We start from the raw sequence: 26,984 nt of genomic DNA, 5'->3' as shown, positions 1-26,984 counted from the left end.
CACCATGGTTGGTGTAAATAAGTGGTAAACAGTTGAGTTGAGCTCTCCTTTCACCCACTGCTGGAAGTGGCCACTGAATTACACTCCCAGCTTTTCCCCTTCCTCTCTCTAACTCAATTTTCCTCCCTCTTTCTTATTTTTCGGCTTGACCGTTGGGGGTTGGGGGAACGGGCCCTCATTCCCCCACCCCCTGCTGGATAATGATTAAAAATAATTCAATAATATCATAGGGACGTTTTAGAGGAGTAATTATTGATTGTTGTGTTAATTTTCAATCTGAGTGGCAGATTCAAAGAATTGGGCCCCTGTATTCAAAATTATGAAAACAAAGGGAAAAAAGGAAAAATAGTAAAATGTAAGTCTGAGAGTGCCATTACCGGCCATTTGACTGTGACTGGTGTCATAATCATATATTTTATCACCTCAGCCTCAACGTGGTGAGACTAAGGTGATCTACACACCGTCCACCTGTGAAAGTCCCTCCCTGGCCCTTCGAATTCCTGGGTCATCGCCACAATGCAATATTTTTGCCACCAATTTTCTTGATTACTGTAGTTTAGAATAGCTGCTGAGATTGCATAGGTCCCTTCTTGAAAATATTTACGAAGGTTCTGATATTATCAGTAGTTTCAGTAGCTCCTGAAAATTGAAAATGTCGGAGCTTTCAGGGGTTCCCTATCCCCAGTGGAAATTGCCCCAGCCAAGCCCTCCCCTTTCCAGGATTTTCCCGAAGGTCGGGGTGGGGCCGAGGTCCCCGATGGGGGGGGGGGAACTAACCCGACGAGGGATCGGATTTCTTCGACTAAAGCAAAGTGGGCGTGGTCGAGCTTCGATGAAAAGGATTTGAAAGTGGTCCAGGGGGCTTAATTATTCAATTTTTGATGTCTATATGTAGAAAATACAATTCTGTTTGCTCCCCGACGAATTGTACTTTTTCTCCTCGATGGAAGGACCAGCTCTGCCCAACAGGGGCTGCTGAGACTGCATAGGCCCCTTCTTGAAAATATTTACGAAGGTTCTGATATTATCAGTAGCTCCTGAAAATTGAAAATGTCGGAGCTTTTAGGGGTTCCCTATCCCCAGATGAAATTGCCCCAGCCAAGCCCTCCCCTTCCCAGGATTTGCCCGAAGATCGGGGTGGGGCCGAGGTCCCCGATGGGGGAGGGGACTAACCCGACGAGGGATCGGATTTCTTCGACTAAAGCAAAGTGGGCGAGGTCGAGCTCCGATGAAAAGGATTTGAAAGTGGTCCAGGGAGCTTAATTATTCAATTTTTGAGGTCTATATGTAGAAAATACAATTTTGTTTGCTCCTCGACGAATTGTACTTTTTCTCCTCGATGGAAGGACCAGCTCTGCCCAACATGGGAAGGGGCTCCCCTCCCCCCGCTGGTGCCAACCCTGACAATAGGTCTCGACGCTTCACAAAAAGGCTGTAAAATTAATTTTGCACTGGGGCCCTGTTCTCACCTAGCTACACCGGTAAGGAGACGTGTTGAAATCGTTAAAATGAATTTATTATCATAATAATAGTGTCTTTTGTCAAATTCAAATCATTGAGCACCATTGGTGGAGACTGTGCACATTATAAATTTTATTATTATTATAATATCTATACTGGAAAAGCTACTTGAATTTACCAAAAGATCAAGAACGCCGTGTGAACTAAGAATTCAGATGGAGTGAGGCTGGGAACCGAATATTAGAAACCAACCCCCCCCCCCCCCCCCCCCCACTCTCTTTTTGATAAAGGTTTTACTAGTTTCATGGTTTTTTTTTTCAATGAGAAAACTGTTATAAATATTTTTATAACATCATGTCCAAATGTTTAAAAACATCTGTCAGGTATTCATTTAATTAATAAAAACAGGCTTTTCTAAAGGCATGCTGGTTTTCAGCTGGAATGTTATGGTCGGATAAATGACGCGTGATGTTGCTGTCGATTATGTGTTCTAGCATTTTACAACAAGTTCAAGTAAGGAAGAGGCCTGTAATTTGCAGAGTCAGTGGTAGATCCTTGTTTGAAAATAGGCATAATGTTGGCTTTTCTCCAATCAAACGGTAGATCACCAGAATCGAGCGATTGTTGAAATATTCATTTATAATAAAATATTATTTCTTTAAAAATTGTATTGTCATTTGTTTTGTATGTTTATAAACACTTTTGATTGATAATGAACGGTTTCTGAGTATCAATCAACTGATTAATCAGGGCCAGAAATAAGTCCTACAAACATGTTGACATAAGCTGTTTTTTAGCAACATATCAAGCAAGCAAGGTGTCCTCCGATTTTAGCACAACATATTAAAGCAGAAAATTGATAAAAAATAACACATTTCTATTTCAAAAAATCTTTTTATTTTAAATATGTGTTTGGTTAGTGTGGTTATTATAACAAAACAACAGAAAATATATATGAAAGAATTAAATTTAGAACAATAGCAAATTACATTGAAAATATGTAAAAGATTTAACATTGCTGAACATGTAAGTTCTATAAACTCTTCAGTTGTTAATTGTATTACATTTTACATAATAAATGATTATACCATTATCACTCACTAAGGAATATCTTGTGTATTAAATTTCACTCTTATCTTTCATTGACTCACCAATTAAAAATGTCATTTTAATTAACCTAAACGATTAATAAAAAATCATGTGTACACATGTGTAAATTTTGCCAAAAAGAACAGATTACAAAAACATGGAATGAAAACACAAAGTAATATTAAATACCAAACTACAGTTTTAAAATATCTCACAACCATGTAGATCATTTCACAGGACAAGCATTATTATTTTGTTGTCATGCCACATGTATTTGATATCTGACTATATGTCATTCTACTTGGTTTATTATTAATACTTCCTACTTTTTTCCTAATTTCTTTTCAACATAGGTTTCTCTTAGTATAACAAAATTATTCAGCATAATTTGTGGGGTTTACAATCAAAGTAAAGCTGAGTCTATAACTGTCTTTTTAAAAGGGCGTACGTCCCAGTGTAGGATCAGTTGTTTGTGTGCGCCACAAACTCTTGGAATGCTTTCTGAAGTTGCTAATGTCTTTTAATCTCCGTCCAGATTGTTCACATTCATATGGAGTCTTACCTGAGTGTACTATTTAATGAAATTTCAAAAGGCTATTAAAAAAACTTCTTTCAACAATTTTCACATTCATATAAGGTATGTCACATCCATTTATCTTCATATATGTCTGTTATAAAACCTTTTGTAATATGGTCTTTAAAAAACTTTTTTCCACAAATTTCACATAATTATGGTCTCTGTCCTGTGTGTTTTCTAAAATGCTTTTTCAAAGCATCTTTACTAATAAACTTCTTTCCACAATGTTCACATTCAAATGGCCTTTCTCTTGTGTGTATCTTTAAGTGTACGTTCAAATTGCTACTAGAAATAAATTTCTTTCCACAATGTTCACATTCAAATGGCCTCTCTCCTGTGTGTATCCGTATGTGTTTCTTCAAATCGCCACTACTAATACACTTCCTTCCACAATGTTTACATTCATAATTTAAGTCTCCACTGTGTATTCTTAAATGCATTCTATAATAGCTGTTATTTCTAAACTTTTTTCCACAATGTTCACATTCATACGGTCTTTTTCCTGTGTGTATACTTGAATGTGATTTCAAACCGCCACTTTCAGTAAATTTCATTCCACAATGTTGACATTCAAATGGTTTCTCACCTGTGTGTATCCTTATATGTTTTTTCAAATGGCCACTATCACTAAACTTCCTTCCACAATGTTTACATTCATATGGTGTTTCTCCAGTGTGTGTCCTTGCATGTACTTTCAAATGGTTACTTTGAATAAATTTCTTTCCACAGTTTTCACATTCAAATGGTCTCTCACCTGTGTGTATCCTTACATGTGCTTTCAAATGGCTAATATTAATACATTTCCTTCCACAATGTTTACATTCATATGGTGTCGTCTCTCCATTGTGTATCCTTACATGTGCTTTCAAATGGCGACTTAGTTTAAATTTCTTTCCACAATGTTCACATTCAAATGGTCTCTCTCCTGAGTGTATCGTTAAATGCCTTGTCAAATCGGTTTTATCAAGGTGCTTCTTTCCACAATGTTCACATACATGTGGTTTCTCACCTGTGTGTATCCTTATATGTTTTTTCAAATATGTACTAGTTCTAAACTTCTTTCCACAATGTTTACATTCATATGGTGTGTCTCCATTGTGTATACTTACATGTACTTTCAAATGGCAATTTTTGGTAAATTTCTTTCCACAATGTTCACATTCAAATGGCCTTTCTCCTGTGTGTATCCTTATATGTGTTTTCAAATGGCTACTATATCTAAACTTCTTTTTACAATGTTTACATTCATATGATGTCTCTTTATTGTGTGTCCTTACATGTTCTTTCAAATTGCTACTTTGGGTAAATTTTATTCCACAATGTTCACATTCATATAGCTTCTCTCCAGTATGTGTCCTTAAGTGTGTTTTCAAACTGTCCCTGTGGGTAAATGTTTTTCCACATTGTTCACATTCATATGCTACTTGTCCTTTATGTTTCTTTAATTGTATCTTCAAACTCTTGCCTTGATTGATCTTCATTCCACAATGTTCACATTCATATGATGTCTCTCCTTTCAGTTTCCATAAATGTGCGTTTAAATTCCTACATTCATTGAGAATTTTTTCTGTATGTATTATCAAATGTGTTCCTAATTTAATTCTGTGATTAAATTCCTTTGCAAAAGACTGGTATTGACAGTGGGTTTCATGTTCACATTTATTTTCCAGAGGTTCATTTTTAAATTTCAAATGTTCCTTTAAACTGTCAAACTTAAATTGTTCTTCACTGAACACATTTCTGCAGTCATCCTCATATTCCATACACTTATTATTTTCAATCTCATTTTTAGTTGTTAGAAATGAACTTACAGTGTGTACTTTTGATGGAATTGTTGGCAAACCGTTTTTAAAAAAACCATAACCATCTTCTCTTTCTGGATAGTTATCAAAAACACTGCACTGGCCTAGAAAATAAACAAAAAAACAAAAAACAATGTTACTAGTTGGGAAATTATTAATACAGCAGTCTATTTAGAACAGAGATTGGAATGAATAGGGAATGAGAAATATTGAAATGAATCAACCAATTGGCAACACAATGTTGCAGGAACGTTAATTACACCATTAATACTTAGCCGGAAATGATATGAATACATATTTACAGCCACAAGATGATTCGTACACTGCAACTTTATAACTTTACTTTGCATGGACTATGCAATCTTAGTTTGGGGAACTGTCAAACAAAAATATAAACACTCTGTTATGGTCGGTTACAAAAACCTCCTCCTAGAATAGTTACAAATTATCGTGAGATTATCTTATTAAACAAAAAATTGGAAACTTCTTAATGAACGTAGAGATTATGCCTAACATGATTAGTACAATATGTAAATATATAAATGGTATTGCACCTCTTGTGTATAACAATATTTAAATGATTTTTGACCGGCATGGATATTCCACAACATACGCCCACTCACTTAACGTTATCTACCAAACTCAAACTTGCTCTGTAATAAATGGTTCTTTTTCTTTAAAAATTGCTGAAGCAAATGTTTGAAACAAGCAAGAATATCAGTCTCTTAAAATTCAAAATTACTTATAAGAAACACTTTCTCCGATTTCTAAATTTGTTCCATTATCTATGATATTTTCCAGGTCTTTATATTATTGATTGTCCAAAATTCCAGCCATGAAAACTTGACACAGAAATACCGGATTGGTGTCCAACATGGCAACATTTTTAACCAAGTGATTATAACCTTATCTTTTAATCATAGCCATAGTTTTTACCATATTGTAGTTAATTGTAATTCATGGCCCTGAAACCTGGACTCAAAAATACCACGTTGGTGTCCAGCATAAAATAGTTTTGCACTATATTATACTATTTGTATTGTATTGTTTTAGGTAGCTTCTTGTATGTTCTTTATAGTATTTTATCTTTGCAACCCTATTGTAAAAGAGTATTAATATGGGGGTCATTCTTCTGTAAAGTGTCATTCTTCAGTAAAGTGCCGTTTTCCAGTCCCTCTGTTTTAATGTAGTATAAATTTTAAAATATTAAAGGAAATTTTATTTTTATTGCGTTAATGCAATCTTGAACATAAGTTATATATAAATATTTTAAAAGTAAAAAGATGATTTCTTGGTGTTTTCTTTTCTAAAAAACGGCTATAAAATAAAAACGGTAATTGACACGACTTATGTTGTTAGAAACCTGTTTGTTCAATGTGTATTTTCCTATATTTAAAAAATACAATCTATCTTTTAAATTTACTAAGATTCACATCTATGTGTATATCATCATCTCCGTCACAAAAAAGTGTGATGAAGATGATTCTTTAAATATTTGCTACTGTATGTTACAGCACTGAAAATTGCATGCTTAAATAAACATTTAAAATGCCCTAATTATCGTGCCGAATGTTTATTATAGTTGTTATATGGCATAATGGTGACATGTGTAATAAGAAAAAAAAAAAAGTATGCTATGATCTTCAAGCATGTCATCCTATTGGTTTAATTTTTTCTTCGCCCCGAATTTCCCATGGATGAGCGATCAAACCAACAAAGAGGTCAATTTGGATCCCCGACGGGTCATGACTAACACGGTATTGCGTTGCAGCTGAAAAGTGTACTACAAAACACATGTTTTCTGAATGCATGTAAAGACACACATTTTTAGAACGCATTCCTAACAGTGTTTTGTTTTGTGGTTCGTTTCTACTGGGGAAAAAACATGTTTTTTAATAACCGTTTAAAAACACGCATTTTTTTTGCTCTGCAGAAACAGGCCCTATCTCACCTGTATATATCATCCTGCCTAATAATAATTATAAACAAACATTATTACCCTCAATTCTCCGAAGGAGAGATGATGGGCGTGTGTCTGTGGGTCTCGGTCTGTGTGTGCGTGTGTGATGTGACGCGTGTCCTTCCGGATGCATAGCACAAAAACTGATTTACTTCAAATGTTCACACTTTAACAATGTTATGTACTGTATCTCGGTCCTCCCCGAGTTTGGTGCTGATCGGAAGTAAGATGCAGATTTTAGAATGTTATTTTTATATATTTTAGAAAGAGCCAATTCGAGCAGTTTGTTTGACCGAGTCATTTGGCTAGACTGGGTCTACTCGAGCGAATCAACCCTGTGTCAAATTCTGGCCTGCAGCCTAAAGGCGTGCAAACTTGTGCCCAATTGATGGGCTTTCCACGTGAGGCCTATGATGACGTGGTCTGGCTGGCCGGCCGGCGTAAAATCAAATGCCATTATTTTTTCAGTATAGATATGACGCATCAGGGCTAGGGTTTGTAATCTCAGATTATCTTGTTATAACTTAAAGTATAATGTGCTCCAGTCTTTGCTCAGGAGGAAAACTATTGTCTAGTATAGGGGGCCTTCTGTCCAACAATGCATAACACTAAAATTACATTGCAGTAGGTCAAAACATCCTGTGTCCCCTTATTAGGAGTTGCATTCATTTTAAGGTGATTAAGAATTATGATACACAATATTGACAATACTGGACTTGAACCCAAAACCTTCTGCTGTCTGTTCAGCTTAATGCTAAAAACTGGGCCACGAGGCTTTGTTAGGAATTCAAATCTGATTAGAATCATGTTTTTCACCTTTTTTACCCCAGTGGCAAAAATCAACATTGACTTAATACAGTAATTGCTAATGTACATACACAGCACATATGAAAAAAATATATAACTAAGAGATATCTAAGCTAAAAACATTTTATCTTGTCCTTTGGTAATCTTGAAAATAAAACTAACCTGGTTCAACTTTAATTTCAGGATTCAGAGCGTTATGCAAATGCGCTTCTTGTTCTGACATTGTGCTGCAAATATCATCTCGCATTTAATTTAAATCCTTAAGTTGAAGTTCTGAAAACAAGAAAATAATGGCATGCATTTTCACATTTTTCGGCTGGGAATCAGTTTGGCCGCGATTCGGCAGATATATGTTATGTTTCCATTAAAATTTAGTTCCATACTCCAAGCCAAACCTACAGTACCAGGACATCCCTGACAACAGGTCCAAATGTTATTTAACTGGATTGCAGCGAAAAATGATACCCCCATCATTAATGGAACTGGCCCACGTCATGCAGTGGCTGACTAGTTATGATTTACATTTCGCATATCTAGTGTTATTGTAAAACGTATTTCAAACCAGTCATGCTTGGCTGGTTTTGAAAGAAATTAGAACTACATAATTTTGGAAAATTTGAACTACGTTTTGTAAAATTAGGAAGTTAATTTTGGGACACTAAATCTAAATTTTGAGGAATTTACGTCTACGTTTTGATAAATTAGACATTGAATTTTACAATTACATTTTTTATTTTAACATGGACTTTTGCTGCGTATGACACGCCATAGAATAGGCCAATACAAATCTCAGACGCGCCCCAGACGTGGCAAGCACGCCTGTCAGAAGAGGCTTTGCCCGAGTATTCAATTTATAACGTAGGCCAGGGAGTTGTTATAACAACTCCCTGCGTAGGCCTATCAACTCTATGAAAAAAAACAGATGTATCAGCAAGCATAGATATTAAAAATAAATAGAAACATACCCAAAATATCACATCTACAATCAGTATGAGTAGAAGCTATGCCGAACAATACGTTCGACTTGCACCTGCTTCGGGACCTGCTACCGGTAGGTACTCAATTTAAATGAAAACCCACGTGCAAAAAGCAAACTTAGCGAAGGGACGCAAGAGGGCGCAAATACAAACAGAAAATATATCGAGGGTGCTAACAATAATGTTAAAATCAATACGATTACATTAGTAACTTTTGATCAGTTTAATTTTGAAAATTCATTGGTACCTATGAACCAAAAATACAAGGCCGTCGTAAGCCGGACCACTTTTTCTCACTTCTATTGATAATGTTCGTATCACAGTGTCTTTTTAATGTTATATTAAACCAAAATCCACCATGCGTTTGTTTTTGCATTGGTCCGAAGGGTCTTTGGTCCGAAGGCCCATTGGTCCGTAGGGTCTTTGGTTCGAAGGCCCGTTGGTCCGAAGGGTCTTTGGTCCGAAGGTCCATTGGTTCGAAGGCCCGTTGGTCCGAATTAGTGACCTTTTTCCAGGAATGCAGGTTATATGGCAGTGCCGCAGTAAAACAATTCCTTACAATTTATGGAGTACAGTAACTTAAGAAAGATCGCTTTTCAAAAACAATATTCCCAAATATTTTCCTAACAATAGGCCTATATAAGGTCAAGTAAAAAAATAAATACTAGTCTCTTGTCGCATCAATTTTTGCTGCCTCACCATTTAAAAAATATATATTTCCTTTATTTTGCGAAATGTACGAAAATCTAACTCACATAAGTAAAATTCCTCTCTCGATCATTCGTAGTTTGGAATACATATGTCTGTGGTTCTTTTATTTGCTTTCAATGTGTGTACTTCTTTAAAAAGTAGTGGCTCAGATTTTACAAAAAAGAAAAAAAAAGTGTCCTAATTCTCGTTTTTTTTAAAATATTAGGATTTCTATAAACTACATTTGCTGTCTCTTATACACATCTAGATGTGTATAAGAGACAGCTTATGGACCATACATAAAATAATGGAGAAAAAGAGAACTATACTTAAATTTAAATGTGATGTGCCATTTCCGTCCATCTATGTGAAATTCCTTCCCTGGGCTCCTTCTATTTTGAATTTCTGGATCTGCCACAAGATAATATTACATATAGGCCTACAGGATATATTTATTTTATAAACGACTACAGGAACTTTTTTCACTGTGTGAGCGTATAATTCAGATGTATGAAAGAGGCTAGATTAGATTTGCAGTATGGTATGATACTCGCCTTGATAGTGAGAGGCTGTGGTTCTAATCCCGCTACACACACTTTTTTTCATACAAAAAATAGGACATATAGAGACATCACCTTAAGAATTTGTATTTTTATTTTTGATTTATAATGGACCGTTTCAGTGTATAAACACACAAGTTTACATATGCTGTTGTTTTTTGCACCTAACCTACTTACAAGTAACGTGTGCGAACAGGGGCAGATCCAGAGATGTCCAAAAAAAAGGGGGGGGGGCGGAAGGGGCCGATCGAGATAACAATACCCTAAGGGGCGAAATTTTTGTGTTCTAGACACCCGAAAATAACATCCGAGGCCTTTTGGGCGATAATTTTTTTTTTTTATTTTCTTTTTTTTTTTTTTTTGACTATCCAAAAGAGGGAATCCACCCCTGGTCAACGATCGCATAACTTACTACCTACAACTTATGGCCCGCGTATGCAGAACGAGCCATACGTCGAAAATTTTAGTGCATGCACATGCTACGACGTATACCAGCATGCATCAGCGTGCTCTTAACTTACAAGTAACTTACCAATAACTTATTTAACGTACGCCAGCGTATTCAACACATTTTTCATACGCAATACGTCGGCATACACTGGCTAAATCGTCAAGGTGTGACAGTGTGCAAAATATTCAAGGGGCGAGGCTTTATAGCGGATTGGTACATAATGACACAGGGACTGTAGTTTCACTACTCCATTCCTATATTGCCGATTGACAACACAATGCTGGTATTTCAATTGCGCACACCTACGATACGTCTCCCGTTGAGTGGCGTCGGCCAATTTAAGCACAACAAAGTAGCAAATTGAGAAAAATTAAAACATTTCTATTTCACAATATCTCTTTATTTCAACAATGTGTTTGGTTAGTATGGTTTAAAATGACAAAATAACAGAAAATAGAACAATAATATATTATACTGAAAATATAAAAGATTGAAAATTCGATCCTGTCACATGTCACATGTATTTTATATGACTACATGTCCTGTCATTCTTCTTTGATTATTATTATTGCTTTCTACTTTTTAAAATATGAAGTAATTCTTCAAATGTCTTCTCAAGTTGCAAATGTTTGTAAATCTCTGTCCAAATGGTTTACATTCATTATGGAGTCTCACATGTGTGTCCTCTTGAAAGTACTTTCCAAGGGCTTTTATAAAGAAACTTCTTTTCACAATGTTCACATTCATATGGTGGGTCACCTGCATGCATTTTCATACAGTAATTTATAGAACTTTTTTTGCTTAAATATCTTTCCACTCTTTCAGTACTACGGTCTTTAAACTTCTTCCCACAATGTTCACATTCAAATGGTCTCTCCTGTGTTGATCCTAAGATGCTTTTCCAAATTGCCCCTTTGAAAAAACTTCTTTCCACAATGTTCACATTCATTGGTACATCACATGTATGCAGCTTTCATATGTCTTTTATAAGACTTTTTGTTTAAATATATTCTTTCCACACTGTTTACTGTACATTCACTCAGTACGTCTATATGCATGGTTACATGCATTTTTATAGCAACACGGTCTTAAAACTATTTTCCACAATGTTCACATTCAAATAGTCTCTCCCCCGTGTGTGTATCCTTAAATGCGATTTGAAAGCGCTACTTTGAATAAAGCTCCTTCCACAATGTTCACATTCATCTCCAGTATCTGTTTATTTCAACAATGTGTTGGTTAGTGTGGTTATTATGACAAAACAACAGAAAATATATATGATGGAATTAAATTTAGAACAATAACAAATTGTTTTAAAAAATATGTAAAAGACTTAACATTGCTGAACATGTAATTTCTATAAACTATATTTATTAATTGTATTACACTTTACATAAGAAATGATTATACCATTATCACTCATTAAGGAATATCTGGTGTATTAAATTTTACACTTATCCTTCATTGACTTACCAACTAAAAATGCCATTTTAATTAACCTAATAAAAAATAATTTGTGCACGTGTGAATTTTGCCAAAACGAACAGATTTAATTTCTTTCCGCAGTATTCACACTCAAATGGTCTCTCTACTGTGTGTATCCTTAAATGCTTTGTCAAATTGCTCCTTTGAATGTACTTCCGTCCACAATGTTGACATTCATATGGTTTTTCAACTGTGTCTCATTATATGTTGTCTATAACAGCTTTTAATTCTAAATTTCATTCCACAATGTTCACATTCTATGACTTCTCTCCAGTATGTGTGCTTAAGTGTGTTTTCAAACTGTCCCAGTGCATACATTTTTTTCCACATTGTTCACATTCATATGCTACTTGTCCTTTTATGTGTTGTTAATTATATCTTCAAACACTTGCCTTGATTGATCTTCATTCCACAATGTTCACATTCATATGACGTCTCTATCAGTTTCCATAAATGTGCGTTCAAATTCCTACATTCATTGGGAATCTTTCCTGTATGTATTATCATTTTTTTTTCTAATTTAATTCTGTGATTAAATTCCTTTGCAAAAGACTGGCATGGACAGTGGGTTTCAAGTTCACATTTATTTTCCAGAGGTTCATTTTTATATTTCAAATGTTCCTTTAAACTGTCAAAATTAAATTGTTCTTCACTGAACACATTTCTGCAGTCATCCTCATACTCCATACACTTATCATTATTTTCAATCTCATTTTTAGTTGTTAGAAATGAAAGTGCGGTGTTTACTTTCAATGGAATTGTTGGCAAACCGTTTTTAAAAAAACCATAACCATCTTCTCTTTCTGGATAGTTATCAAAAACACTGCACTGGCCTAGAAAATAAACAAAACAAAACAAAAAAAAAAACAATGTTGAAAGATAGAAATTATTAATACAGCAAACAATTTGGAACAGAGAATGAAATGAGTCGACCAATTGCCAACACAATGTTGCAGCAACGTTAATTACACCATTACTTAGCTGGAAATGTTATGATACATATTTACAGCCAAAAGATGTTTTGTACACTGCAACTTTATAACTTTACTGAAAATAGGCATAATGTTGGCTTTTCTTAAGTCAAACGGCAGATCACCAGAATCAAGAAGCGATTGTTGAAATATTTATTTATAAAATATTATTTCTTTAAAGATTGTATTGGCATTTGTTTTGTACCTTTATAAACACTTGTGATTCATAATGAACCGTTTCTGAGTATCAATCAACTGATTAATCAGGGCCAGAAATAAGTCCTACAAACATGTTGAAATATGCTGTTTTTTAGCAACATATACAAAAGGCGAGGCATCCTCCGATTTAAGCACAACATAATAAAGCAGAAAATTGACAAAAAATAACACATTTCTATTTCAAAATTTCTTTATTTCAACAATGTCTTTGGTTAGTGGTAGTTAATTGTGACAAAAACACAGAAAATGTATATGAAGGAATTAAATTATATTGAAAATATGTAAAAGATTTTGCCAAAAAGAACAGATTACAAAAACATGGAATGAAAACACCGAATAATATTAAATACCAATCTACAGTTTTAAAATATCTCACAACCATGTAGATCACTTCACAGGACAAGCATTATTATTTTGCTGTCATGCCACATGTATTTGATATCTGACTATATTTCATTCTACTTGGATTATTATTATTATTACTTCCTACTGTACTTTTTTCCTAATTTTTTTCAACATAGGTTTCTCTTAGTAGAACAAACTATTCAGCATAATTTATGGGGTATACAACCAAAGTAAAGCTGGGTCTATAACTGTCTTTTAAAAGGGCGTACGTCCCAGTGTAGGATACAGGAAAGTGCCAGTTGTTTGTGTGCGTTACAAACTCTTGGAATGCTTTCTGAAGTTGCTAATGTCTTTTAATCTCCGTACAGATTAAAAGACACTAGCAACTTCAGAAGTTGCTAATGTCTTTTAATCTCCGTCCAGATGGTTTATATTCATATGGAGTCTTACCTGAGTGTACTATTAAATGAAATTTCAAAAGGCTATAAAAAAAAAACTTCTTTCAACAATGTTCATATTCATATAAGGTATGTCACATCCATTTATCTTCATGTATGTCTGTTAAGACACTTTGTGCTTTGACATGTCTTTCCACGCTGTTTACATTACTTCATTGATATGTCTGCATGTATGGCTACATGCATTTTCATAGCAATATGGTCTTTAAACTACTTTTCACAATGTTCACATAACTATGGTCTCTCTCCTAGGTGTTTTGTAAAATGCTTTTTCAAAACGTCTTTACTAATAAACTTCTTTCCACAATGTTCACATTCAAATGGCCTTTCTCTTGTGTGTATCTTTAAGTATGTCTATTCAAAGCGGTACTAGAAATAAATTTCTTTCCACAATGTTCACATTCAAATGGCCTCTCTCCTGTGTGTATCCGTATATGTTTCTTCAAATCGCAACTACTAATACACTTCCTTCCACAATGTTTACATGCATAAGTTAAGTCTCCACTGTGTATCCTTAAATGTGAATTCAAATTGCTATTGCTATTAAATCTCTTTCCACAATGTTCACATTGATACGGTCTCTCTCCTGTGTGAATCCTTAAATGCTGTCTATAATTGCTGTTATAACTAAACTTCCTTCCACAATGTTCACATTGAAATGGTCTCTCTCCATTGTGTATTCTTAAATGTGCTTTGAAATATTTACTTATCGTAAATTTCTTTCCACAATGTTTACATTCAAATGGTCTCTCACCTGTGTGTATCCTTACATGTTCTTTCAAATTTTTCCTTTGAATAAATTTCTTTTCACAATGTTCACATTCAAATGGTTTCTCACCTGTGTGTATTCGCATAATATGTTTTTTCAAATGGCCACTACTAATACACTTCTTTCCACAATGTTTACATTCATAAGGTGAGTCTCCGCCGTGTGTCCTTAAATGTACTTTCAAACTGCTACATTGCCTAAATTTCTTTCCACAATGTTCACATTCATATGGTTTCTCTCCTGTGTGAATCCTTAAATGCCTTCTATAATTGCTGTTTAAACTAAACTTCCTTCCACAATGTTTACATTCATATGGTGTCTCTCCAGTGTGAATCCTTACATGTGCTTTCAAAGTGCTACTAGAAATAAATTTTTTTCCACAATGTTTACATTCAAATGGTCTCTCACCTGTGTGTATCCTTACATGTTCTTTCAAATTTTTCCTTTGAATAAATTTCTTTTCACAATGTTCACATTCAAATGGCCTCTCTCCTGTGTGTATCCGTATATGTTTCTTCAAATCGCCACTCCTATTACACTTCTTTCCACAATGTTTACATTCATAAGATGAGTCTCTGCCGTGTGTCCTTAAATGTACTTTCAAACTGCTACATTGCCTAAATTTCTTTCCATAATGTTCACATTCATATGGTCTCTCTCCTGTGTGAATCCTTAAATGCCTTCTATTATTGCTGTTATTTCTAAACTTCCTTCCACAATGTTGTGTCTCTCCAGTGTGTATACTTATATGTTCTTTCAAATTGCTACTTTCGGTAAATTTCTTTCCACTGCTTTCACATTCAAACTCTTTGTTGTGTATTCTTACATGTGTTTTTAAGTGGCAACTTAGTTTAAATTTTTTTCCACAATGTTCACATTCATATGGAGTCTCGCCAGTGTGTATCCTTATATGTGCTTTCAAACTAACACTTCGGTTAAACTTCCTTCCACAATGTTCACATTGATAAGGTAACTCTTCATTGTGTATCCTTACATGTGCTTTCAAATTGCTACTTAAAGTAAATTTCTTTCTGCAGTATTCACACTCAAATGGTCTCTCTACTGTGTGTATCCTTAAATGCTTTGTCAAATTGCTCCTTTGAATGTACTTCCGTCCACAATGTTGACATTCATATGGTTTTTCAACTGTGTGTCTCATTATATGTTGTCTATAACAGCTTTTAATTCCAAACTTCATTCCACAATGTTCACATTCGTATGGCTTCTCTCCAGTATGTGTGCTTAAGTGTGTTTTCAAACTTTCCCTGTTCATAAATGTTTTTCCACATTGTTCACATTCATATGCTACTTGTCCTTTATGTTTCTTTAATTGTATCTTCAAATACTTGCCTTGATTGATCTTCATTCCACAATGTTCACATTCATAAGATGTCTCTCCTATCAGTTTCCATAAATGTGCATTCAAATTCCTACATTCATTGGGAATCTTTCCTGTATGTATTATCAAATGTTTTTCTAATTTAATTCCGTGATTAAATTCCTTTGCAAAACATTGGCATTGACAGTGGGTTTCATGTTCACATATATTTTCCAGAGGTTCATTTTTATATTTCAAATGTTCCTTTAAACTGTCAAACTTGAATTGTTCTTCACTGAACACATTTCTGCAGTCATCCTCATATTCCTTACACTTATCATTATTTTCAATCTCATTTTCAGTTGTTAGAAATGAACTTGCAGTGTTTACTTTTAATGGAATTGTTGGCAAACCATTTTTAAAAAAACCATAACTATCATCTCTTTCTGGATCACTGCACTGGCCTAAAAAATAAAAAAAAAAAGAAAAGAAAAGAAAAAAAAAACAGTGTTGCTAGTCTATTTAGAACAGAGAATGAAATGAATAGTTTAATAATAGTTATTATTATATTATTATATATTATTATTACAAATGTTATTTACAGCCAAAAGATGTTTTGTACACTGAAACTTTATAACTTTAATTTGCATGGACTATGCAATTTCAGTTTGGGTAACGTCTTAACAAAAATAAAAACACTCTGTTATGGTTACAAAAACCTCATTCTAGAATAGTTACAAATAATTTTAATAGTACAGTACAGTACAAATTATCGTGAAATTGATCTTATTAAACAAAAAATTGGAAACTTCTTAATGAACGTAGAGATTACGCCTAGCATGTATATTATAATACTGTATATAAATGGTATTACACCTCTTGTGTATAACAATATTTAAATGATTTTTGACCGGCATCGATATTCCACGAGATACACCCACTCACTTTGGTAGAAGCGGTTGGCGCATCGGTTGTGTCTTGGACTCGAGGTCGGGGGTTCGAAACTCTCGCTGTACAAATTGCTTGTGTCCTTGGGCAAGGCACTTTATCTATGGTTGCCTCTCTCCACCCAGGAGTACTAGTGGGTACCTGGTAGGTTCCAACACAACTGCGCTGATTATTAGAGCAAAATTATGGAATAAAAATATAATTTAATTTGGTGTTCAATGTGTTCCATATGTGTTTGATCCAATGAGCAGAGTAGTAATGTGAAGCGCTTAGAGGCTTTGTTAAGGCATTAAGCGCTATATAAGAATGACATATTATTATTATTATTATTAACGTTATCCCCCAATCTCAAACTGCTCTGTAATAAATGGTTCTTTAAAAATTGCTGGAGCAAAAGTTTGAAACAAGATCATAATCAGAATTCAAGAATGTCAGTCTCTTAAAATTCAAAATTACTTGTAAGAAACACTTTCTCCGATTTCTAAATTTGTTCCATTATCTATGATATTTTCCAGGATCTTTATATTATTGATTGTCCAAAAATTCCAGCCCTGAAAACTTGACACAGAAATACCGGATTGGTGTCCAACATGGGAAAATTTTTAACCAAGTGATTATAACTTCCTTATCTTTTAATCATAACCATAGTTTTTACCATATTGTAGTTAATTGTAATTCATGGCCCTGAAACCTGGACTCAAAAATACAGCGTTGGTGTCCAGCGTAAAATAGTTTTGCACTATATTATACTATTTGTATTGTATTGTTTTAGGTAGCTTCTTGTATGTTCTTTATTGTATTTTATCTTTGCAACCCATTTGTAAAAGAGTATTAATATGGGCGTGTTTCTGCTGAATTACGCCAAAAACATGTGTTTTTTTATAAACGGTTAAATTCCTTCTGAACGTATTTATAGTGAAAAGTGCAACTAATAAAAACACAGTAATGTGAGCATTGGCAATTGGGTGGAGCTTAAATGCCGGTCACCATCGGAAGTTGAAGCTGACCTTACTTCTTGCAAGCTACAGCGCATGCTGTGAAAGAAGTAAACAACACACCACGAAAGTATGAAAAAAGTATAGTATGATTTTCAAGCATGTCATCCTATTGGTTTAATTTTTTTCTTCGCCCCAAATTTCCCATGGATGAGCGATCAAACCAACAAAGAGGTCAATTTGGATCACCGACGGGTCATTACTAACACGATATTACGTTGCAGCTGAAAAGTGTACTACAAAACACACGTTTTCTGAACGTGAACCCAATATAACGAATGCATGTAAACACACGCATTTTTAGAATGCATTCCTAACCATGTTTTTGTTTTGTGGCCCGTTTCTATTGGGGAAAAAACATGTGTTTTTTAATAACCATTTAAAAGCACACATTTTTTTGTTCAGCAGAAACAGGCCCTATCTCAACTGTATATATTATCCTGCCTAATAATAATTATAAACAAACATTATTATCCTCAATTCTACGAAGGAGAGATGATGGGCGTGTGTCTGTGTGCCTCAGTCTGTGTGTGGGTGTGTGTGTGATGTGACGTGTGTCCTTCCGGATGCATTGCACAAAAACTACTGCACTGATTTATTCAAATGTTCACACTTTGACAATGTTATGTATCTCGGTCCTCCCCAAATTTGGTGCTGATCGGAAGTAAGATGCAGATTTTAGAATGTTAATAGTATATATATGGCGCATCAGGGCTAGTGTTTGTATCTCAGATTATCTTGTTATAACTTAAAATATAATGTGCTCCAGCCTTTGCTCAGGGGCAAAACTTTAGTCTAGTACAGGGGGCCTTCTGTCCAACAATGCATAACACTAAAATTGCGTTGCAGTAGGTCAAAACATCCTGTGTCTCCTTATTAGGAGTTGCATTCATTTTAAGGTGATTAAGAATTATGATACACGATACTGACAATACTGGACTTGGTAATCTTGAAAATAGAACTAACCTGGTTCAACTTTAATTTCAGGATTCAGAGCATTATGCAAATGTGCTTCTTGTTCTGACATTGTGCTACAAATATCTTCTTGCATTTAATTGAAATCCTTAAGCTGAAGTTCTGAAAGCAAGAAAATAATGCATTATCACATTTTTCGGCCAGGAATCAGTTTGGCCGTGATTCTGGAGATATATGTTATGTTTCCATTAAAATTTAGTTCCATACTCCAAGCCAAACCTACCAGGACATCCCTCCTGACAACAGGTCCAAATGTTATTTAACTTTTGTTCACAGCACTGGACTGCAGCGAAAAATGATTCCCCCATCATTAATGGAACAGGCCCACGTCATGCAGTGGCTGACTAGCTTTGATTTACATTTCGCATGTCTAGTGTTGTTGTTAGACGTATTTCAAACAAGTCATGCTTGGCTGGTTTTTGATTTTGCGTTTTGGAACAGAATTTGGAGAGGGCGTTTGATCAAGTCAGACCTACTTTTGAATTTGAATTACATTTGAAAGAAATTAGAACTACATAATTTTGGAAAATTTGAACTACGTTTTGAAAACTTCATTTTGGGAAAATAGCTACTTTTTGAGAAATTTACGCTTACGTTTTGATAAATTAGACATTGAATTTTGCAATTACATTTTGATTTTAACATGGACTTTTGCTGCGTATGACACCAATACAAATCTCAGACGCGACCCCAGACGTGGCAAGCACGCCTGTCAGAATAGGCTTTGCCCGAGTATAATCGAACAACAAAAGACTACAACAATTAATAAAAACTCTTTTATCAAATTATAATAATTAAACATTCAATTTATAACGTAGGCCTATCAACTATATGAAACATTAATTATGTATTAGCAAGCATAAATATTTAAAATAAATAGAAACATACCCAAAATATCACATCTAAAATCAGCATGAGTAGCAGCTAGGCCCAAACAATACGTTCGACTTGCACCTGCTTCGGGACCTGCTACCGGTACTCAATTTAAATGAAAACCCACGTGCAAAAAGCAAACTGAGCGAAAGGACACCAAAACAAGAGGGCGCAAATACAAACAGAAAATATCTCGAGGGTGCTAAAAATAATGTTAAAATCTTTGGTCCGAAGGCCCGTTGGTCCTAAGGTCCATTGGTCCGAGGGGGCGTTGGTCCGAATTAATGACCTTTTTCCAGGAATGCAGGTTATATGGCAGTGCCGCAGTAAATGCCCTAGGAGCCAGACCAGGTTTTGTATGCACTTTGAGGTGCAGAGAATTTGGCTTCAGAAATTGGCTCAGGGTGGTCCAAGAATCATTTTTGGCTTGGTAACATATTTTCAAAATGTGGCAAAGGGTCAGGGTCAAAGCTATAAGGTCCTTGTATCTCCGCAACCACAGGTGGTAGAGAGTTGAATGTGGTGCCAAATTGTTCGGAACAAGCATATTTCTATTTGCTCTAATAGAACATTTTGCTAAAATATGACCGGAAATGCCGTTTCTGACCTTTGACACTTCAAGATTATAGACATATTGTCCTTATATCTCCGCAACCACTGGTGGTAGAGGGTTAATTTTGGTGTCAATTTGTTCGGACCATTCATGTTTCTATTTGGTCTAATAAATGAGTTTGCTAAAAAATGATGGAAATGCTATTTCTGACCGTTGACATATTTTATATATGATAGCCATTGATTCATTATTATCTCCGCAACCACTGGTGGTAGAGAGTTAATTTTATGGCCAAATTGTTCGGAACATGCATATTTCTATTTGCTCTAATAGGACATTTTACTAAAAAAATGACCGGAAATGCCGTTTCTGACCTTTGACATGTTTCAAGGCCATAGCCACATGGTCCTAATATCTCCGCAACCACTGGTGGTAGAGTTAATTGTGGTGTCAATTTGTTCGGAACATTCATGTTTCTATTTTGTCTAATAAATGAGTTTGCTAAAAAATGACCGAAAATGCCATTTCTGACCTTTTGACCTATTTTATATATCACAACCATTGAGTCGTTATTATCTCCGCAACCACTGGTGGTAGAGAGTTAATTTTGGTGCGAATTTGTTTGGAACCTCCATGTTTCTATTTACTCTAATAAACATTTTTTTTTCTAAAGATGAGCGGAAACGCCGTTTCTAACCTTTGACATGTTTCACTGTCATAGCCTTAGTCCTTATATCTCCGCAAGCATTGGTGGTAGAGAGTTAATTGTCGTGACAATTTAATCTAACATTCATGTTTCTATTTTATCTATTATATATCTTTTATATATCTAATGGAATAGTTTACAAAAATGACCGGAAGTGCTGTTTCTGACCTTTCACATGCCGACATATATTATTGTTATTAAGGCATATTTATGCTTATCTCTGTACATACTTGCTGTAAAGACTTAAAGCCCCATTCCCGGCAAAATTTCACTAAAAATGACTTTTTTTAGAAAATATGCATTTGCATTACTCCAATTATTATAAATCATGGAAAAATATTGGCATGATTTTTATGTGTGATAACAGAACCTAAATCGAGGTAAGGCTAGGCCTAGCCAGCAGCGCTGGATAGGCTAATGTTTTCGGCGCCTACGATATTTCTTCTCACGACCTATCGCAAAATCAACATGAAAAATTCATCCGCATTTATTTTTTTTGTGGAACAAAAAATCAAATTTCAGTCTTATTTTACATTTTTTTTCATTCTTAGGAATGTCTAAATTCAGTTAAACTAGCAATTCCGTATTATATTTATAAATCTTCATAACATTATACAAAAATTAGATTTTTCATAAAAATTGAAATTTTGCCGGGAATGGGGCTTTAATATTGATCTAAAATTATTCATTTAAACATGTTTCTGTTTAATTTATAAAATCATTTAATTAAAAAAACGTAATATGTTTATATGTATTACTGCATATATCTCTACTAAGAGAAAGATCATTTTTTACCATACCATTGTTGTTTTTCAGTACTTTTAATACATTATATTATATATATAATATATATATGCATGCATGCATACATACATTATTACTATTTATACATATTAATTTTTTTTACAAATGGTCTAATAAATTAAACAGAAACACGTGTAAATTAATAATTTTAGATCAATATTAAGTCTTTACAGCAAGTATGTACAGAGATAAGCATATATATGCCTTAATGATAACAATAATAATAATAATATATGTTGGCATGTCAAAGTTCATAAACATCATTTCCAGCGATTGTATTCTAGCAAACTGTTCCATTAGACCAAATAGAAACATGAATGTTCGATTAAATTGACACCACAATTAACTCTCTACCAACAATGCTTGCGGAGATATAAGGACTAAGGCTATGACATTGAAACATGTCAAAGGTTAGAAACAGCATTTCCGCTCATTTTTAGAAGTAAAGTTCTATTAGAGTAAATAGAAACATTGAGGTTCCAAACAAATTACCACCAAAATTAACTCTCTACCACCAGTGGTTGCGGAGATAATAAAGACTCAATGGCTATCATATATAAAATATATCAACGGTCAGAAATGGCATTTCCGGTCATTTTTTAGCAAACTCATTTATTAGACCAAATAGAAATATGAATATTCCGAACAAATTGACACCACAATTAACTCTCTACCACCAGTGGTTACGGAGATATTAGGACCATATGGCTATGGCCTTGAAATATGTTAAAGGTCAGAAACAGCATTTCCAATCATTTTTTAGTAAAATATTCTATTAGAGCAAATAGAAATATGCATATTCCGAATGATTTGGCACCAAATTAAACACTCTACCACCTGTGGTTGCGGAGGTACAAGGACCTTATAGTTTTAACCTTTGACCCTGACCTTTTGCCACATTTTGAAAATATGTTACCAAGACAAAAATGATTCTTGGACCACCCTGACCCAATTTCTGACGTCAAATTCTCTGCACCTCAAAGTGCATACAAAACCTGGTCTGGCTCCCAGGGTAAAAACAATTCCTTGCAATTTATGGAGTAAATTAAGAAAGGTCACTTTTCAAAAACAATATTCCCAAATATTTTTCCTAACAATAGGCCTATATAAGGCCAAGTAAAAAAAGAAACACTAGTCTCTTGTCACCTCGCGCATCCATTTTTGCTGCCTCACCATTTAAAAAGAAAAATATATCCTTTATTTTGCGAAATGTACGAAAATCCGGCTAACTCACATTAGTAAAATTCCTCTCTCGATCTCTCTCTCCTCTATCCTTCCTGGATAGGGAGACGTTCCCAGTGAGAATTTCAGTTGGACTATTACCAGTAGTATTACGAATTAAAACTCAACGTACTATATGAATCATGTCTAGTGCTTCTTTTATTTGCTTTCAATGATCACCAACCATAGTGGGACTGAGGTGGATATGCACTCAGACACCCCACTAACCCTGGATAGGAGTAAATGGGTCTGCAGTTTAAAAGCCAATTTGCTAAGCACTTCTTCCTCCCTTTTTTATAATGGCCGGACCACTAGCAAAATGCTTCCGACGACAATAAAATACATCATTACTTTATTTTGAGAAGATTTTGACTTTCCTTTTGCAATTTTCTTTGTATACTAAAATCTACATCCATAATCATAATTAAAAAGAGTAAGACAGGAGGCTAAACATATTTATAGTAATTCGGTATACTAAACAATTAACCCTTAAATTAACTTTTTTTACGAAATAAGCAATTTCTTCACATTTCAGAATGTGATTCAAAATTCATAATTATTTAACTTATAATAATAATAATAATAAATTTATTCTTATATAGCGCAAAATGCAAAAAACCTCTAAGAGCTTTACAATGAAAGGAAAAACCGGATCAAAATAAAAGAAAAATGTTTACAACAGCGAGGGAAATCAGGTTAACATTATGAATGAATATTTATTTATTTATTTTAATTTATTTTATTTATTAATTAATTTATTTTTTTATTCATTTTATTTTTTCTTTCAATTACCTTCTTATTCCATTTGGTTACTTTCCAATTTATTATTGATTTCTTATACATTCAACTATTTCACAGTTTAAATTTTTCTTATGTGTTTGGCTTGTCATGTCTATCCTTTCCTCACAGCCCTTGCCTGTATTTCCCAATCCCCATTTCCTTTCCTTTTCTTATGTTCACATAATTTTCCTTCATTTTTCATTCTGATGTTACCTTATCTTTTCCTTTCCTTTTCCTTTCTTATTTTCCTTATCATTTCTTTCCTTTTCCATTTTTGTGTTTCCTTATCTTTTCTTTCCTTTTCCTTTATTTTGTTTCCTCATCATTTTTTTCCTTTTCCTTCTTATGTTTCCTTATCTTTCTTTTCTTTTTCCTTTCTTATATTTCCATATCAATTCTTAAATGGATCCTTATCATTTCTTTCCTTTTCCTTCTTATGTTTCTTCCTATTCTTTTCTTTTTCCTTTCTTATATTTCCGTATTTCTTTCTTATGTTTCCTTATCATTTCTTTTGTTTTACTCTCTTATGTTTCCTTATCCTTTCTTTCTTTTTCTTTCTTATGTTTCCTTATCTTTTCTTTCCTTTTTCTTTCTTCTTCCTTTCTTATATTTCCTTATCTTTTCTTTCCTTATCCTTTCTTATATTTCCTTTTCTTTTTCTTTCATGGACCATACATTATAAAAATAATGGAGTTTAGACAACTATACTTAAATTTAAATGTGAAGTGCCATTTCCGTCCATCTATAGGTGCCTTAATCATAAATTTTCTTGCCACCGTAACTGGGTCTGAGGTGGTATAGACTCCGCAGTGGCGTATCTAAGAGTCTTGAAAAAAAAGGGGAATAATGGGGAGCGCAAAGGTGACGTGAGGGCAGGGGGGGGAGGAGACTCAATGATTAGGTGAGAGGCTGTAACCCGCAAAATAAGGTACCGGTAATTTTTAACTACTTGACCGTAATTTTTTTTTGGAGGGGGGAGGGGGCGATTGGGGAGCGCGAATAGCCTATTTTTTGGAGGAGTGTGTGTGCCTTCCCGCGGACCCAATAGATACGCCACTGAAACCCCATCTGTGAAATTCCATCCCTGGGCTCCTTCTATTTTGAATTTCTGGATCTGCCACAGGATAATATTACATATAGGCCTACAGGATATATTTATTTTATAAACGACTACAGGAACTTTTTTCACTGTGTGAGCATATAATTCAGATGTATGAAAGAGGCTATCTGCGGATTAGATTTGCAGTATGGTATGATACTCGCCTTGATAGTGAGAGGATGTGGTTCTAATCCCGCTACACACAATTTTTCCAGACACACATAGGACATGCAAAGACATCCACTTAAGAATTTTTATTTTTATTTTTGATTCATAATGGACCGTTTCAGTGTATCAATCAACTGACCAATCAAGGCCAGAAATAAATCAACACACAAGTTTACATATGCTGTTGTTTTTTGTACCTAGCCTAACGTGTGCGAATCCAGAGATGTCCAAAAAGGTGGGCGGGGGCGGAAGGAGCTGATCAAGATAACAATACTCTAAGGGGAGAAATTTTTGTGTTCTAGACGCTCAAAAATAACCTCTGAGGCCTTTTGGGCCATAATTTTTTTTCATTTTCTTTCTTTCTTTTTTTTTTTTGACTATCCAAAAGAGGGAATCCACCCCTGGTAAACGATCGCATAACTTACTACCTACAACTTATGGTCCGCGTATGCAAAACGAGGCATACGTCAAAAATTTTAGTGCATGCACATGCTACGACGTATACCAGCACGCATCAGCGTGCTCTTAACTTACACGAAACTTACAAATAACTTATTTAACGTACGCTGGCGTACGTTAAATAACTTATTTAACGTACGCCAGCGTATTCAACACATTTTTCATACACAATTCATCGGCATACGCTGGCTAATTACGTCTCCCGTGGAGTGGCGTCGGGCGATTTAAGCACAAGAAAGTAGCAAATTGAGAAAAATTTCTATTTCACAATATCTTTTTATTTCAACAATGTGTTTGGTTAGTCTGGTTATAATGACAAAATAACAGAAACTATAGAACATACAGATCATTAGAATAATATATACAGTATTTATTCACTAAATTATCCAATGACTTAACTGTGGTGGTGTCACTTCTAACAATAATCACCTTCATGTGGTACATGTCACATGTAATGTCATTCTACTTTGATTATTATTATTGCTTTTTCTTTTTAAAATATGAAGTAATTCTTCAAATGTCTTCTCAAGTTGCAAATGTTTGTAAATCTCTGTCCAAATTGTTAATCATTCATTATGGAGTCTCACATGAATGTACTTTCCAAGGGCTTTTATAAAGAAACCACATTGTTCACATTCATATGGTAGACCTGCATGCAGCTTCATACAGTATGTCTTTTGTACAACTTTTTTTGCTTAAGTATCTTTCCACACTCTTTCAGTACTACGGTCTTTAAACTTCTTCCCACAATGTTCACATTCAAATGGTCTCTCCTATGTTGATCCTAAGATGCTTTTCCAAATTTCCCCTTTGAAGAAACTTCTTTCCACAATGTTCACATTCATTATGGTACGTCACATGTATGCAGCTTTCATATGTCTTTTATAAGACTCTTTTTGTTTAAATATATTCTTTCCACACTGTTTACTGTACATTCACTCAGTACGTCTATATGCATGGTTACATGTATTTTCATAGCACCACGGTCTTAGAACTCTTTTCCACAATGTTCACATTCAAATAGTCTCTCTCCCACGTGTGTATCCTTAAATGCGATTTGAAAGCGCTACTTTGAATAAAGCTCCTTCCACAATGTGCTCATTCATCTCCAGTATCTGTTTATTTCAACTATGTGTTATGACAAAACAACAGAAAATATATATGAAAGAATTAAATTTAGAAGAATAAAATTTTTTTTTATTGAAAATATGTAAAAGATTTAACATTGCTGAACATGTAATTTCTATAAACTCTACAATTGTTAATTGTATTACACTTTACATACTGTAAGAAATGATTATATCATTCACTCACTATTTAAAGGAATATGTTGTGTATTAAATTTTACACTTATCTTTCATTGAAGATAAATTGAAGTTGGTATCAGTATCATACTGTACAAAGGATCATAAAACAAGTTTCATAAACTAGAAAGTTAGAGAACTAAAAATCTAAATAAATGTC

General features: G+C 34.3%; 2 protein-coding genes across 3 annotated transcripts; both read right to left on the bottom strand.

Moving 5' to 3' along the window:
- Nucleotides 1–2,347: 2,347 nt before the first annotated feature.
- LOC117117216 (gastrula zinc finger protein XlCGF57.1-like) lies at nucleotides 2,348–8,795 on the bottom strand. The gene is made up of 3 exons (XM_033261452.1): nucleotides 8,662–8,795; nucleotides 7,859–7,969; nucleotides 2,348–5,033 (listed from the first exon to the last, which is right to left on the bottom strand). Exons 2-3 carry the CDS (start codon nucleotides 7,941–7,943, stop codon nucleotides 3,280–3,282), a joined length of 1,839 nt encoding a protein of 612 aa, XP_033117343.1. The 5' UTR covers nucleotides 7,944–7,969; nucleotides 8,662–8,795; the 3' UTR covers nucleotides 2,348–3,279.
- Nucleotides 8,796–13,221: 4,426 nt separating this feature from the next.
- On the bottom strand, nucleotides 13,222–19,902 carry LOC117117098 (zinc finger protein 345-like). 2 transcript variants are annotated; one of them, XM_033261286.1, is made up of 4 exons: nucleotides 19,746–19,902; nucleotides 18,849–18,959; nucleotides 15,006–16,403; nucleotides 13,222–14,582 (listed from the first exon to the last, which is right to left on the bottom strand). In XM_033261286.1, the coding sequence occupies exons 2-4, from the start codon at nucleotides 18,931–18,933 to the stop codon at nucleotides 14,197–14,199; spliced, it is 1,869 nt and encodes a 622-aa protein (XP_033117177.1). In that variant the 5' UTR covers nucleotides 18,934–18,959; nucleotides 19,746–19,902; the 3' UTR covers nucleotides 13,222–14,196. The 2 variants fall into 2 exon arrangements, with proteins under 2 accessions (XP_033117177.1, XP_033117176.1); XM_033261285.1 differs by having other exon boundaries at nucleotides 13,222–16,403.
- Between the last annotated feature and the right edge of the window lie 7,082 nt (nucleotides 19,903–26,984).

Source organism: Anneissia japonica, unplaced genomic scaffold (assembly GCF_011630105.1).
Source record: "Anneissia japonica isolate Jap-2015-1 unplaced genomic scaffold, ASM1163010v1 scaffold287835_len3118868_cov185, whole genome shotgun sequence".
Classification (NCBI taxonomy): Eukaryota; Metazoa; Echinodermata; class Crinoidea; order Comatulida; family Comatulidae; genus Anneissia; species Anneissia japonica.
Note: the sequence above shows the minus strand (reverse complement) of the source record. Positions and strands in the feature narration are given on the sequence as shown.